The sequence below is a fragment of the Leopardus geoffroyi genome, chromosome B4 (genome assembly GCF_018350155.1).
Source record: "Leopardus geoffroyi isolate Oge1 chromosome B4, O.geoffroyi_Oge1_pat1.0, whole genome shotgun sequence".
NCBI classification, from domain to species: Eukaryota; Metazoa; Chordata; class Mammalia; order Carnivora; family Felidae; genus Leopardus; species Leopardus geoffroyi.
Genome location: NC_059341.1, coordinates 36,487,770 through 36,505,664, shown reverse-complemented (window position 1 = coordinate 36,505,664; position 17,895 = coordinate 36,487,770). Strand labels below are relative to the sequence as shown.

The 17,895-nt window shown below is 36.5% G+C and overlaps 1 protein-coding gene across 24 annotated transcripts in view; it reads left to right on the top strand.

The window, feature by feature from the left end:
* The window catches only part of ERC1 (ELKS/RAB6-interacting/CAST family member 1), a 524,080-nt gene that overhangs the window by 171,384 nt on the left and 334,801 nt on the right, over positions 1 to 17,895 (top strand). For all 24 annotated transcript variants that reach the window (XM_045463914.1, XM_045463916.1, XM_045463908.1 and 21 more), the window contains 3 exons: positions 4,956 to 5,093; positions 6,426 to 6,566; positions 8,469 to 8,609. In XM_045463914.1, the coding sequence (XP_045319870.1) occupies positions 4,956 to 5,093; positions 6,426 to 6,566; positions 8,469 to 8,609 (420 nt within the window). The remainder of the gene's footprint in view (positions 1 to 4,955; positions 5,094 to 6,425; positions 6,567 to 8,468; positions 8,610 to 17,895) is intronic.

Below are 17,895 nucleotides of genomic sequence, written 5' to 3'. Positions count from 1 at the left end.
ATATACACTAATAGGTACTTCATGATCTATCTCTATATCAGATAGGGTTTGTGGAAAGTAGAAAAAAAGCCCATAGAATTATAAAATACATAATTTTCTGCAACAATCATTTATTCATTTTCAATGTAATTAAAAACAAGTGAGTGAAGGAAAATCTTTTTTTGCAATTTCATTGTCAAGTGCTTTCTAGTCCAAACTAGCTTCCTTCTACCCCTTGGAAGTCAGGCTAAACTGACTATTTTAGTAGTATGATGATACTGAAGTCCTGATTATCAAGTGTCTTTGGCTCTGCCCACTAGCTTCAGTGTACTGTATTTGGATATATGTTCCTTACATGGAAGATGTACTTTTGCATTTGCAATGGTTTCCTATCTCCACCATGCATGCTTTTCTTCAGTAGGGGATAAGATTTTGATATAAGTGACCACAGTAATAATGTACCATGTCTATTAGTAAACACTACTTAATAATAAGGGATAGTTTCTGTAAAGATGGCTTGAGTCATTTGTATGATTGATTTTTTTTTTTTTTTAATCACAGAACATATTATTTATAGCATGGTGATTAAGAGTAGGATTCTAGAGGTGCATTGCCTGGTAGTTATCTCATAGTCTTCTGGTGATGCTTAAATCTTTGTTATATATAAAGTTCTTACAACAGTACCTCACATACAATGTTCTTTTTAAGCGTTAGTAGTCCCTTTTATCACCACTACCTCCTCCTTGTCACCACCACCACAATTATTATCGTTAGTATTATTATTAAGCTTATTGATTTATTTTGAGAGAGAGAGAGAGCAAGCAAGAGCATGTGCATGCAGGGGAGGAGCCCTGTCAGCATGGTGCCAACACAGGGCTCGAACTCCCTAAACTGTGAGATCATGACCTGAGCCAAAATCAAGAGTCAGACGCGTAACCAACTGAGCCACCCAGGCATCCCTTATTATTATTTTTGTTGTTATTGTTATATTATTTTGTTATTTTAAGGATTCTGTGGTTTCTATTCCTACACAGTGGAGATGTCTTGTTTTGTTTTGTTTTGTTTTTGTAGATAGTCTGAGTATATTTAGGGGAGTATTTTTCTACTTAACATGATTCCAAATATCCATATTGTTCATATTCAATTATGTGCACAGCTGATCTAGTTTTTTTCTTGGCTGTTGTATTCTAGTTTTTTCCTTGACTGTATTCCAAACTTTTTGTAAATCATTTATTTTAGATCCTGTGGATAATTGAATTTAGTATAGAAATAGGAAACTGTGTATTTTATAGAAATTGCCAAATAAATACTGAAATAACATGATAAGGGGCGCCTGGGTGGCGCAGTCGGTTAAGCGTCCGACTTCAGCCAGGTCACGATCTCGCGGTCCGTGAGTTCGAGCCCCGCGTCGGGCTCTGGGCTGATGGCTCAGAGCCTGGAGCCTGTTTCCGATTCTGTGTCTCCCTCTCTCTCTGCCCCTCCCCCGTTCATGCTCTGTCTCTCTCTGTCCCAAAAATAAATAAACGTTGAAATAACATGATAATGGGACTATCCGGGTGATCAGCTTTTACATCTTCAACATTAGGTAAGAACACGATTTTGAATCACAACCAAAGTGAGGGTGTGTAACAGCAGCTTTTAGTACGTTTCATGTTATCCATCGTGTTGCTAGGTAAACTAAAAGAGAAGTATTTTTGTACATACTCCTCCTCCCAGATACCACACACAGCATCTTTTGGGTTTATTCAGTGCATATGTGGCTAGTTTGCACATATCTATGTCTTTTTCAACTCTTCCTTGCTGATGGCAGCTTGCCCAAAGGAGGCAATTTTACTGTCCATCGTCCTTCATTTTGTCAGTTCTTTTCAGTATGGAATGTTTATTCCGCCTCCTTAGAAGTGAATAGCCATTCTTTTCCTCTCCTCCAACTCAACAATCTGTTTAGACAGCTGGGTAATTGAAAAAGAAAGTAGCTTACGGAGAACGTGTTAATGGGGATTTTACCAAGTTTAGCAGCTTCTGCACCTGAGTATATTATGAAACGTTTTTGCCAGCAAAGAATAATGGATTCCTTTAATAGTTTTACTATGTATAAATTATAGGAGTGGTATTGTTAGCAGTTTAACTTCTTAATTTCTTTCTTAGATGCTGATGATAGGGGAGAAAGAAAGATATCCTTATGATGCTTGTAAGGGCTATTTGTATATTAGGTGGTCTCCTAAAACAAATCTCTATTTTCTTGCATGTAAAACTTGGTTGTTTCTGTGAAATTTCATTTTAAATAATGGCTCTTGTATGCTCTTTCTTGACAAGAATGTCTGATTAATAGCATGGTCATATCTTTTCTTTGTTTAATAAGGTTTGTATGTTAACAACCAGAATGACATGCATAGCTGGTTAAACATGTAAAAAGCAGGGCATTGCATTCTCTATTGCATATGGAGTATTATATTTTTGAGTGCCAAAATTCTCTTTAGTGGTTGTGAGTATACCTAAGTGGTGATCCATATGAGATTCTAATAATAGTGTCTGATTTAAGGTAGACTAATGGTTTTCATTTGTGGTGGTCTTTTTCTGATAGTAGGTTTTCAACTTTTAATGTCATTGAAAAGACTGGAACCCATTTCAAGCATTTCAGTGGTTTACCTGTATGATTGTTTCTTTGTTAAAGAATAAAAATCTAGGGGCACCTGGTTGGCTCAGTCAGCTAAGTGTCCGTCTCTTGATTTTGGCTCAGGTCGTGATCTCATGGTTTGTGAGATTGAGCCCTGCGTTGGGCTGTGGTCTGACAACATGGTACCTGCTTGGGATTCTCTCCCCCTCCCTCTCTGCCTCTGCTCTGCGTGCGTGCTCTATCTCTCTCTCTCTCTCTCTCTCTCAATCTCTCTCTCTCTCTATCTCTCCCTCCCTCCTTCCCTCCCTCCCTCCCCCTCCCCCCTCTAAATAAACAACCATACAAACCAAACCAACCAACCTACCTACCTACCTTAAAAAAAAAATGAATAAAAATCTAAGCCTTACACAGTATTTAGGGTACCTTACTCTAAATTTACCAAATGTTTTTGCATAGCTTATTTATTCTGCTTGTGGAATTCTCATTGACTTTAGAGAAGGACTTGATTTTTTCTTCCCCTGTAGAATGAGGAAATTCCTTAAAGAGCTTATATTAAATTGATTACTGCAGAAAGTTATCTGAACATTGTATCTAGGCTTCTTTTATAGTTACTTTCTTTCTTGGCAGGAGTTTATGTGTATGCCTAAATACAGTCTCTAAAAGTGTGAGCTTATATATTATTCATTTACTGATTAATGAACCAATATTTATAATAGACCTAACGTGTGCCAGATATGATGATAGAAAATTGGGGTGGAGGTGTAGGATCCAGTCTACTTGTGAAGACATGTATCAAACAAAGAATTATAATATGGTCAGGGGTTAGTGTTACAATGTGTATATACAGATGGGAGAATAGAGATAAATGTGGCAAACATATAGATATATGAAAGAATGGAGAACATGTGTGTATGTGTATGTATATATAACATGTGTATGTGTAATAAAATACAAAGAGCGTTTTATTCTCATGGAGGTAAAAGCAAGGAAATCTTTTCAAAGGAGATAACTTTTATGTTGCTTTTTGAAAGCCATGTAAAGTAAACCAGCTAGTTCTAGTATTAGCTCAAGAGACTAATCATATTCTGCAGCTTGATTTTTCTCTCTAGAACTTATTGCCATCCTACATTCTACATTTATTTCATTCATTCATTGTCTACTGCATTAGAATGTAATCTCTTTGAGGATAGGGATTTTTGTCGTTTTTATTACTTCTGTATTCTCAACACCTAGAAAAGTTTCTGGCCTATAGCAGTAGCTCAAGTATATGTTGAATGAATGAATGAAATTTGTGAGTTCTACAGTAATTGCCTTATTATTTCTTTTAGTTTATTAAAGCTGTCTCTTGGGGCGCCTGGGTGGCTCAGTCGGTTAAACATCTCACTTTGGCTCAGATCTTGATCTCACGGTTTGTGGGTTCAGGCAGGCTCCCTCTGCCCCTCCCCCACTCACTCTCTCAAAAATAAACATTAAAAAAATTTTTTTAAAAAGGCTATCTCTCTATAATCCCTTTATTTATTTTTTTACTCAGTATCTTTCATTATGGGTACTTGAGTTTCCTATGATAACATGCTATCTCCATAATGTTTCTCAAACCTACTCCCTCCTTTCCATCTCTCTTAGCTCATCTGGTCTTGAAAATCTTTTACCTGAATTGATAAGCTCTATTTGTTTTCCATGTAAGTCCCCTTAAATTATTTCTCCATAGCCATCAGAATTATCTATCTAAAAGACAGAACTGACCAGACCATTTCTTTGTTTAAAAACACCTAATGGTTGTCCTCTGTTAGAATAAAATCTGTCTAGTATAGATCACACACAGAGCCATCTATAGCATGCGTTCAGCTCCATAATGTATATGAAGGAATGAATAATTTCAAAAGGAATTTCATTGAAAATGCTTCCTGTTTGGATAAAAGAAGATCTAAGATTATATCTTAACACTAGTGTTTAAGAACAGTTTTTCTTTATACAGCTAATTTGTCTGTCTTACTGGCTTGTTCTATCCTCAATTCACTGTGATTTACAATGTCATTATTGAAGTAATCCAATTTCTCATGTCTTTCCTCTCTATAATTCCTCTCTCCATCCCATCTCTATATCTTGGGTCTTTTCTCTCTAGCTACTTTCCTTATTTCTTTAGAGACTTATATATATGTGTATGTGCATCTTTCTCTGTTCTGGATATAAATTCTAACTTTAAAATTTTGCATGCAGTTTTGAAACCCTTAGGATTAAATTATTTCTATGGAACACACTCAGAGATAACCCTGATCTACCTGTTTTCAACTTAAAATTATTTTTATTGTGACTATATTTCTCTTAATTTCCTCCCCCCCCCCCCCCCCCCCCCCCCGCTCAGATTGAAAATCTTCAAGAGCAACTTAGAGATAAGGAAAAGCAAATGAGCAGCTTAAAAGAACGAGTCAAATCCTTGCAGGCTGACACTACCAACACCGACACTGCCTTGACAACTTTGGAAGAGGCCCTTGCAGAGAAAGTGAGTGACTGGTTTGGACTCTTCATAGACACATTTCCTCTGCTTTCTCATTAATGTAAAATTTTCTCTAGTAATGAGACTTGGATATAAAAGGCAGAAGACGTCCCTTGGGGCAAAAGAGAAAAGAGCTTTCTGTACTATTGCTGACATAGATAGTATAGGGGAAAGAAAATCCATTCTGTTTTTGTCAACTTAAGCATCTCTTGTTAGGCAAGATGGATTCCACAGTAGAGGGCAGTGGCTGAACTTTGTAAACAGTAAGCCATATTTTCCCCATTTACTATCTTCTGAAAAAAAAGAAAAGTTCTTTTTATTTATCTCATCAACTAGAATTTGGGGATGTAGAATATTAGACATTGACCATCAGGAAGCACTATATTATTAGTTCTCTTTTACTATACCACACTGGTACCTAATATAGTCATGGATTTTAGTATTAAAAATTTAGTATTAATGCGTTAATACATACTTGCTATTTTTCTAGTCTTGGCCTTGCTACTGCATTTTGTGTTTATGAGCAAACCTAATCTTTCAGGAATGGTTGACTAAGTAAATAAGTGGCCCAGCCGGACAAGTGTTTATGTCTTGGAAGGAGGTTTAAGGAATCTTGGTGGGGCGTTTTAATTGGATTTTTTTTTTAAAGGAATAGGGTCACTGTTTTTTAAGCGTCTTGGACTCAGAATGCTTCAGACTGTATGCCAGGGATCAAGGCTTGATCCCTGAATAAATTCAGAAATAATACCCAGAAATATGCTTAAATTGCTTCAACTTTTAGACTTCCTAAGTATCTGTTGACAGAAGTTTTAACGGCTCCTCTCTTTTACCCTGCTTTTTTATGCTTTAAGCTCAGTATGTCATAATCTCCCCAACCTCCTCCTTTTTCGGTGTGTGAATTGTGAGTTGTTTCCATTGCCTTATGGGCAACATGTGAATTACATATAAAAAAGGAGTATTTGTTGACTATTGCCCTTAAGGTAGGGGTGTGTGTGTGCGTGCGCGCGCGCATGCATGCATGCATGTGCCCGTGCGTAAAGTTTTTGGATACTTGGGAGTTAAATGGGTTTTTCCAAAAGAATACTTTAGGGGATTCTAATACTATTTGAGATTATAGGAACAGAAACCCAGGGGAGTCAAAAGACCAAGGCCACATCTTTGTTATAGCAAGATGAGTAGGAGGTATGACTTCTTTAAAAAGTAAATTATTAACAACTTACCACTGTCTTTTGAATGAAGCATGGGAGTGTGAAATTTTATCAGCTAAAAGCTGAATTACACTCATATGGTATAAGTAGGAAAGGAATTTTCTTATGTATTGATGTGCTCTCTTATCAGGAGCGGACAATTGAACGCTTAAAGGAACAGCGGGACAGAGATGAGCGAGAGAAGCAAGAGGAAATTGATAACTACAAAAAAGATCTTAAAGACTTGAAAGAAAAAGTCAGCTTATTGCAAGGCGACCTCTCAGAAAAAGAGGTTAAGATCACCAAAATAGAATGATTTGTTTAGTTGGTGCATTGTATGTATATGTTGATGGTCTTTATGTAATGCGTATAAAAATGTATTTGAGAAAAGGTTTTCTTAATACTCTTATAGTATGCCTTTTCAGAAGACCTTAAGGGGTATTTTGGAAAGCTTTGCAGAGGTGTAGTAGATTGGATCATTCATTTCCTAAGTCTTCTCTCTTTCAATATGTTATGAGTTGGTTTCTTACTTGTTAATGACATTTTTATAGATTCTAAAAAACTGAAGCAGTTACACATGGAAAAATACTGTGCTAATGGTAAGAAGGGTGATAGATGAAAAGAATATGCAAATGGAGGACAACTTATTTACAATGGCTCTTAAAAAAATTTTTTTTAATTTTTAATTTTATTTTAGAGCACAGGAGTTGGAGAGACGGGCAGAGGGAGACAGGGAGAAAATCTTAATCAGGGTCTACACTTAACATGGAGTCTGATACAGGGCTCAATCCCACAACCCTGGGATCATGACCTAAGCTGAAATCAAGAGTCAGATGGCCAAGTGACTGAACCACCAGGCGCCCCTATGGTACCTCTTAAGTACATCTCAGTATTGGCAGAGAAATCTTAAGTGATTGCTGACCAGTTGGGTGACTTAGTAGCCTTGCTTTGGGAGGATCCTGTTAATGTGACCTAAATAGTAGAAATACCTAATGCCTTATGATCATGTAATAATACATGAGCTTTAGAAACATTCTTGGGTTTTCTTTCTTATATCTTTTAAGAAAATTTATGGTGGGGCGCCTGGGTGGCTCAGTCAATTAAGTGTTTGACTTCAGCTCAGGTCATGATCTCGTTGTTTGTGGGTTTGAGCCCTGCATTGGGCTCTGTGCTGACAGCTCAGAGCGTGGAGCCTGCTTCAGATTTCGTGTCTCCATCTCTCTCTGTCCCTCTCCCACTCGTTCTCTCTCTCTCTCTCCCAAAAATAAATAAACATTTGGAAAAAATTTATGGTAATTTTTATTTCTAGTGGAACTTCCCTTCTAAAAGGGAAAAGTGTTTTATATTTATGTTGGTGTAGCTACCACAGTAACTAGTAGTGACTCCTACTACTAGTGACTACTTTCATTCACAAAGCTTGATCTCCTTCCATTTATTTTGTGGGAATGGATATGTATTGATAGAACTCTTTTAAATTAAAAAAAAATTTTTTTTAATGTTTATTTTTGAGAGGGGGAGAGAGAGAGAGAGAGAGAGAGAGAGAGTGCAAGCAGGGAGAGAGGCAGAGAGAGAGAGGGAGACACAGAATCTGAAGCAGGCACCAAGCTCTGAGCTGTCAGCACAGAGCCCGACGTGGGGCTCAAGCCCACAAACTGTGAGATCATGACCTGAGCTGAAGTCAGATGCTCAACCCACTGAGCCACCCAGGCGCCCCTCTTTTAATTTTTTTTTGAATGTTTATTATTTTTTTTGAAGGAGAGAGAGAGAGAGAGAGAGAGAGAGAGAGAGAGAGAGAGAGCGAGCAGGGAGGGGCAGAGAGAGAGGGAGACACAGAATCCGAAGCAGGCTCCAGGCTCTGAGCCGTCAGCACTGAGCCCAACACAGGGCTCGAACCCATGTGAGATCATGACCTGAGCTGAAGTCAGACGCCCATCTGACTGACCCACCCAGGCACCCCGATAGAACTCTTAAATCACAATTCAATTGGTATTTCTTGGGAATTCAACTTATTTTAGTTGGGACTTGAAAGCTGAGGCTCACATTGTTTTATATTTCATGAATGTTCTTGAAATGGAAACTTCAGTATATAATAATGAACAGAAAATATAAGCCACCAAGATAATAAATTTAAAAAATTTTATTTCCATTTTGTTTGTAATTAGTATTTATTCTAGATGTGTATTGCTTTTTTTAGGCTTCACTTTTGGATCTGAAAGAGCATGCTTCTTCCCTGGCTTCCTCAGGACTGAAAAAGGATTCACGACTTAAGACACTGGAGATTGCTTTAGAACAGAAGAAGGAGGAGTGTCTGAAAATGGAATCTCAGTTGAAAAAGGTTAAAGAAAATTTTTATACTTTTCTTACTTTGCTTTAAATAAGAACATAGTAGAAAGCTCTACAGGGTTCACACGTAATAAATTACCAATGATGTAATAATCCCCTAAAGGTCAACATGTCATTTATACCTTCATTAGTTCTCTTAGTGTATTTACCCTGTTTTATTTTACTACTGAAAATCCTCAAATTCTTAGAAAATTGACAGTTCAGAGGAAGAGTAAAATATAAGACCACAATGTAAAAATCTTAATTTTTCTGGTATTTTTCTTCCATTAGCATCGGGCTTCCTAGGAGATAATTTAGCAGTGATAGTCACCCATAGGGGTGAGTATTAGGATTGATATAGATATTTATTGTCCATTTCTCTGATTTATTTCTAAGATTTATATGGCAGTTTGTAGGTTTCAAAACACTTTCATATTTATAATCTCTGAGCTGTCAACTCTGTGAGTATTGAAACTGTGACTTTTGAGCAGTGAAATTAACTGGGTTCGATTCATATGATGACTAATGAAAACAGGTACAGCCTAGTCTTGAGACTTTAAGATGTTTTTTGTTTTTAAAGTTTATTTATTTTGAGAGTTAGTGAAGAGCGTGTATACACACACGTGTGCGAGTGGGGTAAAGGCAGAGAGAGAGGGAGGGAGAGAATCCTCACTGTCAATATGTCAACATGGATCTCACAAACCATGAGATCATGATCTGAGCCAAAATCAAGAGTCAGATGCTAAACTGATGGAGCTCCCCAGGCTCCGCAAGACTTTAAGTTATGTTCTCTTTCTATATATTGGGTGTATTCAACATGATATCCTTATAATGAATATTTCATGTAGAGTATGTCTAAAGCAAAGTCACATTTTTAAGCTAAAGAGAGGAAGAAAATCCAGTATCTTATAGTTACTTTTGAATAAGTAGGAAAATACTATTTGTGAGATTATGGACTCCGATTATAACCAATTCACATTTGATAGTTGGCTCTTTTCCCTCACTGGAAAGGTGGAAATAATTTTCTATTTAATACCTGAATATCAAAGGTGAAGCTGTTACATGTATTCAGAGTTATAAAACAGAGCAGGAACTATCAAGAGTAATGTTATTCATTAATATTCTAAACTCCCCTGTTTGTGACAATCCCACATTTTCTATTTGTTTACTTTTAATCTTCTTGTTATCATGGCCTCTTATATCTTAGGCTTTATCTGTAGGTTTATGAGAAAAAATAAAGTTATCTTTGGGTAGAGGAGGCTGATGGCTTTCCTCTACTTTGATTTATTATCTGTTTTAGTAATGGCCATTTTTCTTTTCATATTTTTCTTTGTTTCATTCTGGATCATTGTTTCTTTTCATTTTAGTTCATTACTGATATTTTCCTTTTAAACTGCTTCCACAGTTCCCAAGTCCAACAAGGAGGTTATTTGTATAGTTTTTGTTTGTTTTGTTTGTTTTTTGCCTTTTCTCGCCTCTTTTCCTACCTTCTCTGGTTTTAATTGAGCATTTTATATAATTCATTTTTCTTGCCCCTTTAAGCATATCAGTTGTATTTCTTCAGTTTTTTCAAGTGATTGCCCTAGAGTTTGCAGTATGCATTTTTTACTTATTTCCCAACTTTATTGAGATATAATTAACAAAAAAAAAATTGTATATATTTAAGGTTTACATGATGATTTATGTATACATTGCAAAATGGTTACCACAGTCAAGCTAGTTAACACATTTATCACCTCACATAGTTGTTATTTTATTTTTTTGTGGTGAGAGCGCTTTTAAAATATACTCTCTTAGCAAATTTCAAGTATATAATACAGTATTATTAAGTATAGTCACTATCCTATTCATTAGATCCTCAGAATTTACTCAGAACTGAAAGGTTGTAACCTTTGATCAACACCTCCTCATTTCTCCCATCCAAGTACTAACCAGGCCCGACCCCGCTTAGCTTCCGAGATCAGACGAGATCAGGCACGTTCAGGGTGGTATGGCTGTAGACAACACCTCCTTATTTCTCTACCCTCTAGCTCCTGACAACTACCATTCTAGTTTGCTTCTATGAGTTCACCTTTTTTAGATTTTACGTATAAGTGAGATCATACAGTATTTGTCTTTGTGTGTCCAGCTTGTTTCACTTAGCATAATGCCCTCCAGGTTCATCCATATTGTCACAAATGGCAGGATTTCCTTCTTTTTATGATTAAATAATTCTTTTTTATGATTAAATAATATTTATGATATATATGATATATATGTATCATATATATATAGTATATGCACACACAGAGACACATATTTCCTTTATCCATTCATCTGTTGATGGATACTTAGATTCTTTCCATATCTTGGCTTTTGTGAGTAATGCTACAGTGAACATGAGAGTGTAGATATCTCTTTGAGATACTGATTTCATTTCTTTTGGATATATATCCAGGGATGGAATTGCTGGATCATATAGTAGCTCCATTTAAGAATTTCTGAGAAAGCTTTGTACTGTTTTCCATAATGGTTGTATGAATCTGCATTCCCATCAGTGGGGTACAAGGGTTCCCTTTTCTCCATAGTCTTGGCAACTCTCATTTCTAGTCTTTTTGATGATAGCCATTCTAACAAGTGTTACGTGTTATCTCACTGTGATTTTGATATGCATTTCCTTGATGGTTAGTGATGTTCAGCTACTTTTCATGTACCTGTTGGCCATAGTTTGTCTTCTCTCTTCTTTGGAAGAACTATCTATTCAAGTCTTTCACCCATTTTAATGGGATTATTTGTGTTTGTGCTATTAAGTTGTATGAGTTCCTTACTTATTTTGAATATGTCAGCTATAAGTTTTGAAAATGTTTTCTCCTATTCTGTAGGTTGCCTTTTCATTTTGTTGATAGTTTTCTTATAGAAGCTTTTTACTTTGATGGAGCTTTTTACTTTTTACTTTCATGTAGAAGCTTTTTACTTCTATTTTTGCTTTTGTTGCCTGTGTTTCTGGTGTCCTATCAAAAAAATCACACAGTAAACATTTTTAATCAAAGTTCACTTTCAGAAAATGTTATCCCACTTTGTGTCGTGCAGGTACCATGCAACAGAATCCTCCCAATTCCTTCGTCCCTTCCCTGATGACATTGTTATCATTCATTTCATTTATCCATATGTGATAATCACCCCAATACATTACTGTCCTTACTTTAAAATCGTTACCTTTTAGACGAAGAATAAAAATAATAAAAGGTGAAATTTTAGCTTTATTCTTTCTTCAGTTCTCTTTCTTTCTATATGTATATGTGAGTTTCTGACCTATATAATTTTCCTTCTGCATGAAGCACTTCTTTTAATATATTTTTGCAGGGTAAGTCTACTGGCTATGAACTTCTCAGTTTTTGTTTGTCTAAGAAAGTCTTTATTTCTTGTTCACTTTTGAAAGATATTAAAAATGGTTATAGAATTCTAGGTTGGTGGGCTTTTTTCCTAACACTTTAAAGGTTTCACTCTGTTGTCTTCTTACATGATTTCTGATGAGAAGTCTCCTGTAGTTCTTAACATTGTTACTCTGCTGGTGAGGTGTTTTTTCCCCCTCTGACTTCTTTTAACCTTTTTTCTTTGTCTTTCATTTTCTACAGTTTTAATATGATGTGCTTACATGTAGATGCTGAGTATTTATATTGCCTGGTGTTCTGAGCTTCCTGATTTGGTGCATGTCATTAATTTTGGAAAATTCTCAGCCATAATTACTTAAAATATTTTTTTAAATGTTCATTTTTTAGAGAGAGAGAGAGAGAGCGAGCGAGTGAGCAGGGGAGAGGCAGAGAGACAGGGAGACACAGAATGCAAAGCAGGCTCCAGGCTCTGAGCTGTCAGCACAGAGCCCCATGTGGGGCCTGAATTCATATGAGCCGTGAGATCATGACCTGAGCCAAAGTCGGACATTTAACCGACTGAGCCACCCAGGTGCCCTTGTTTCACCTTTGAAATTACTCTGTAGTTCCTGGATGTTCTCTACTGGTTTTTAATTTATTTATTTCATTTTTAAAAAGCTTTTTGTTTTGGGAAGTTTCTATTGACTTGTCTTCATGCTTACGGATTCTTTCTTCAGCCAAATCCAGCCTACTAATGAGTCCATCAAAGGCATTAATTTCTCTTACAGGTTTTTTATACCTAGAATTTCCTTTTGACTCTTAAAGTGTTCACCTCTCTGATTATATCACCCATTTGTTCTTGAATATTGTCTCTTTTCCCATTAGGGACCTTAACTTTTCATCAGTTGTCTTAAATTCCCTGTCTGATTAATTCCAACATTTCTGTCAAATATCTGAGTCTGATTTTGATGCTTACTGTATCTCTTCAGACTGTGTCTTTTCTTGTCTTTTATCACACCTTGTAATTTTTTTGTTGAAAGCCAGATATGTTGTATCAGGTAGCAGAAACTGAGGTAAATAGGCTTATGTGTGAGGTTTTAATCTGGCTAAAAGTTGAGCTGTATTTAATGTTTGCTGTAGCTGGAGGTGCCAGAGGCTTCAGTCTCCTCTAAGTGTCCTTGTCTCTGTTGACTTTGTGCTTCTGTCTTCAGAGAGTCTGCATCTTGTAGCTCTTTCAGCTGTTACCCTTTGTTATCATACTAGAACCCTATTGTTGTGGTGGTAAGATGTGGGAAAAGATAAACTTTCTATAATCTGATGATTAAGTCTTGGTCTTTTATGAGTCTCTGTCCCTCACTGTGACCTTCACTAAGGTTTTCCTCCTTAGCTAGAGGGGGCTAGAACGAGAGGAATGCCCATCTGCCAGGTGGGATAAAACTCTGTTAAAATCTTTGCTCCTGGAGAGTCTGCCTTTGGGTAGAGTATGCTTTGGGCATTTATTACCCCTCCACACCCTCACCAGAACCACAAGGGGATTTTTGCGAGCTCTTCACTGTGAGAACTTGGTGAGGTTCCTGGGGGTAAAGACTGTGAAAGAGTGGTGGGTCTGCCCTGAAACTGCAGCTTCTAGGGCTTTCTCACTCTCATGCTTGTCCACACTCAGCCTCTAGTATTTCCTCAGAGTTACCATTTGAAGTGTTTCTGCCAACAGCTTTGCTCCGGGTAAGTAGATCACAACTGTGACCCCCTGGATTTGCCTGTGTCTCTTGATTTTGGAGTTGTAGTTTGCCCTTTGCCCTCAGTTCTCTGATAGGTCCAAGAAAAGTAACTCATATTCAGTTTTTTAGTTTTTTCTTATTTTAAGAATGGTAGTGGTGACTTCCAAGTGTTTTACATGTTGGAGCTGAATTTATAGCTGTTTTCCATATAGAACAGACTTACTCATTCTTGTTTTATGAAGATATATATGTGAGTTTTGCCATTTAGAATAACATCTAAAATAAACCTGCAATAAAAATACAATTATTGCCTATATTTGGGAATCAGATTTAGTTTTATTAATTAATACATAAATATTTATGGAATCAGTAGGTTACCTCTCCCAGGGGATTTGAGAGTATATCACAGAGGTCTGAGTTAACAATATACATGTCTTATGTAGCTTTTTTAGTTCTACTAGATGTCAGATGAACTTGAATACTTTATATATTGTCAAAGTGTTTCTAAAGTCATTAATTTACGTTGGAAATTACTTCTCAAGAAAGGAAAAAAAAGACAATTTTGACTTAAAATATGTCTTAGAGTAAATGAGTATTTCCAATGTACGATTGAGATAAGAGTTAGGCAATAAAATGTAAGACTCAGAACAATTTTTATCTCATTCTCGTAATAAATACTTCCCTTGCACATTTTAAAAGCAGAGCAGTGAAACAGAGACAAATACCACATGATATCACTTACATGTGGAATGTAAAAACAAAAACAAAAACCTGAACCCATAGATACAGAGAACAGATTGGTGGTTGCCGGGGGTGGGAAGTGGTGGTGTATAGGTGAAATGGGGAAGGGATTCAAAAGGTAAAAACCTACAGTTACAAAATAAATAAGTCCTGAAGATGTAATGTGCAGCATGGTGACTGTAGTTAATAATACTTTTTTGTATATTTGAAAGTTGCTGAGAGCAAGTGGATCTTAAAAGTTCTCATCACAAGAAGAAAATTATTTGTAAGTTTGTGGTAATAGATGTTAATTAGGTACATTGTGACCATTTCACAATATGCTGTACATAGTCAAACCATTGTGGTGTATGCCTGAAACTAATATGTCAATTTCATCTAAAATAAATAGAACCAAATATTGTCATATATATATATATTTTAATTTGCTACAGTTTTAATTCTTCTTAGTAGCTTATTAGGCCTAGGATTTTGTTATCTTTGTCTTTTGTGTTAACGTTTTGTTGTTGTTTTATAGCTTACTAGTAGGTTTATTTTTATTTTTTTACATAGATACAGCTTATTTTATTTTTTGGTTGTGGGAACTTTTTTAAATGTTTGTTTATTTTTGAGAGAGAGCGTGCATGAGTGCTCTCAAAAGGGGGAGGGGCAGAGAAAGAGAGAGGGACAGAGGATCTGAAGCTGGTTCTATGCTGACAGCAGGGAGCCCGATGTGGGGGTCAAACTCATGAGCCGTGAGATCACAACCTGAGCTGAAGTTGGACACTTAACCGACTGAGCCACCTAGGCACCCCGGTTGTGGAAACTTTTAAAATCTATTTTCTGAAGGGTGCTTGGGTGGCTCAGTTGGTTAAGTTTCTGACTTTGGCTCAGGTCATGATCTCATGGTTCATGGGTTCAAGCCCCACGTTGGACTCTGTACAGACAGCTCAGAGCCTGGAGCCTGCTTTGGATTCCGTGTCTCCTTCTCTCTCTCTCTGCTCCACTTCCATTCATGCCTCTGGAACAGAATAGAAAATTCAGAAATGAACCCACATTTATTTGTAGGTTGATATGAAGTGATATTTGGCACATTTTCTTGCTAAAAACCGTAAGTGGCATAAGGTTGGAGTTCTAACTTATATTTATTCATAAGGCTCTGATTATTATTGAAATTTTCAAAGAAATTTCTCTATTTTGTTTGTAGTAGAAGGGAACTAATCTTGAGATAATGATAAATTCAAGACATTTTTTACTTCTAGCTTAGGAATTTATATCCTAGATATGAATTCAGGTATTTTATGTCTTCAGCATGAGATAATGACCTTAAAATTATTAAGAACAGTCTTGAAATTCAACTTCTGAATTATCAGAATTGTAAAAAGTGCTAACTTCTTTTTTTTTTTCTCCTCTGGGAAGAAATCTCTCTTCCTAGAGAATTTTTTATTGTTAATTTTTTAAATTATATTTTTTAACCTTTTACTTTTTTTTTCTCTTGCTTGTTCTATTCTTATACCATTTCATTCTACCTTTTTCTCTTCTTTTCTTCCTGACTCTTCTTCCTTTTTGGTCCTGAAAATAGTTTTAAGCCACCCATTCAGACCAGTAAGTGACATGACAGAGTAGTGCCATAAAGCCTAGGTAGATGTTTTTTTCTGTATTTTGTATGAGAGGTTTTTTTACTACTCTAAAAAAGAGTGAGTGCACAAGACCTTCTCTCTCCCTTCCTCAAGTAGGAATTCTATAGACTTTCTAAAATGACTCCTTTCTAAAGCATAGAAAGTATAGATTTGGAGTGAATACAAAGTAGAAAAGTTTCTGAGATCAAAATTCCCCCCCCCCCCACCCCAGGCTTTGAGATGTGTTTGCATTTCTGCTGCTTTTGCCTTGTTTTCTTCTTCTTTTTTTGTTTGTTTGTTTATTTTTGAGACAAGAGAGACCTAGCATGAGTGGGGGAGGGGCAGAGAGAGGGAGGCACAGAATCCGAAGCAGGCTTCAGGCTCTGAGCTGTCAGCACAGAGCCTGACAGGGGGCTCGAACTTGTCAACAATGAGATCATGACCTGAGCCCAAGTCGGATGCTCAGCTGACTGAGCCACTCAGGTGTCCCCATTGCCTTGTTTTATTCTTAATGATTAATTGATTCAGAGTTGCCTCTCTTTCCTCCTTTCTTTTCATTTTATTTATTTGTTTATTTATTTATAAATGCTTATTTATTTTGAGAGAGAGCACAGCGTGAACAGGGGACAGGGAGAGAGGGAGAGAGAGAATCCCAAGCAAGCTCTGTGCTGTCAGTGCCGAGCCCCACAAGGGGCTCATTCCCACAAACCGTGAGATCCTGACCTGAGCTGAAATCAAGAGCTAGATACCTAACCTAACCTGAGCCACCCAGGCGCCCTACCTATCTTTATGCTAGATTTTATCTTGTGGCTTTTAACACCACCAGTTTAAGGTAGAATTTTGCTAACACATTAAAATACATCTTCCAGTGAACATTTTTGTTTTTTTTTTTAGTGTTTGTTTATTTTTGAGAAAGAACACAAGCAAGGGAGGAGCAGAGAGTGACAGAGACAGAATCTGAAGCAGGTTCCAAGGCTCCAAACTGTCAGCACAGAGCCCGACATGGGGCTCAAACTCATGAATGGTGAGATCATGACCTGAGCCAAAGTCGGACACTTAACTGACTGAGCCACCCAAGTACTCCAGTGGACTCTTTTTTAAAGGCCACTGTTAGTAACTGGATTTTTAAAACTGGTTACACCTGAAACAAAAATTATTGTCAGGATTTTAATCTTAGAAGTACAGCTTTTGCTTTGACAAAGCATTTAGCCCAATTTGTGGAAACATTTCTCAAGTTAGTTTTCAGAACTTTCCAGATTATTTCTTAACAACATATATTTACTCCTTTAGTATTTTTTCAAACCTTTTTGAGTATATTCTGTTATATATATATATATATATGTGTGTGTGTGTGTGTGTGTGTGTGTGTGTGTGTGTATATATATATATATATATATATCAAACTGAGTATATTCTATTGTCTGTTAAATAAGGGAAAATGAAACATCTTCACCATGACCTTTTCATTAAATACATTATACATATTCAGAAGGAAAATTGAAGACTTGATAGTTTTTAATTATTGAAATTGCTTTGCATTCCAAAATGCATTGGAGTTATTAGTTGGCATTTGCAACAGGATTCTGAATAAAAATTTTCTTCTTGGTTCTGAAGGTGATCGTTGACTTCTAACTTTGCTTGTTCCATGTTACTTTGTAAAACCCTGAATTCTTGCCTTAGGAAGGTACCTATGTGTGGATAGCCATTTTCTTAACCTAACTTCATTTTCATGGAAGTATTTCATCTGCAGAATCTATGTGATTCTGTATGCTCTAGGTGATTCATACATGTTTGATAAAGCAGTATATAGGAAAAGAGAAGGAGAGTAAGGGTCAAGTGCGAATTTGATCTCAGCATTGGCAGTGGTTATAGTAACATCAGCAGTGGATCTCTGG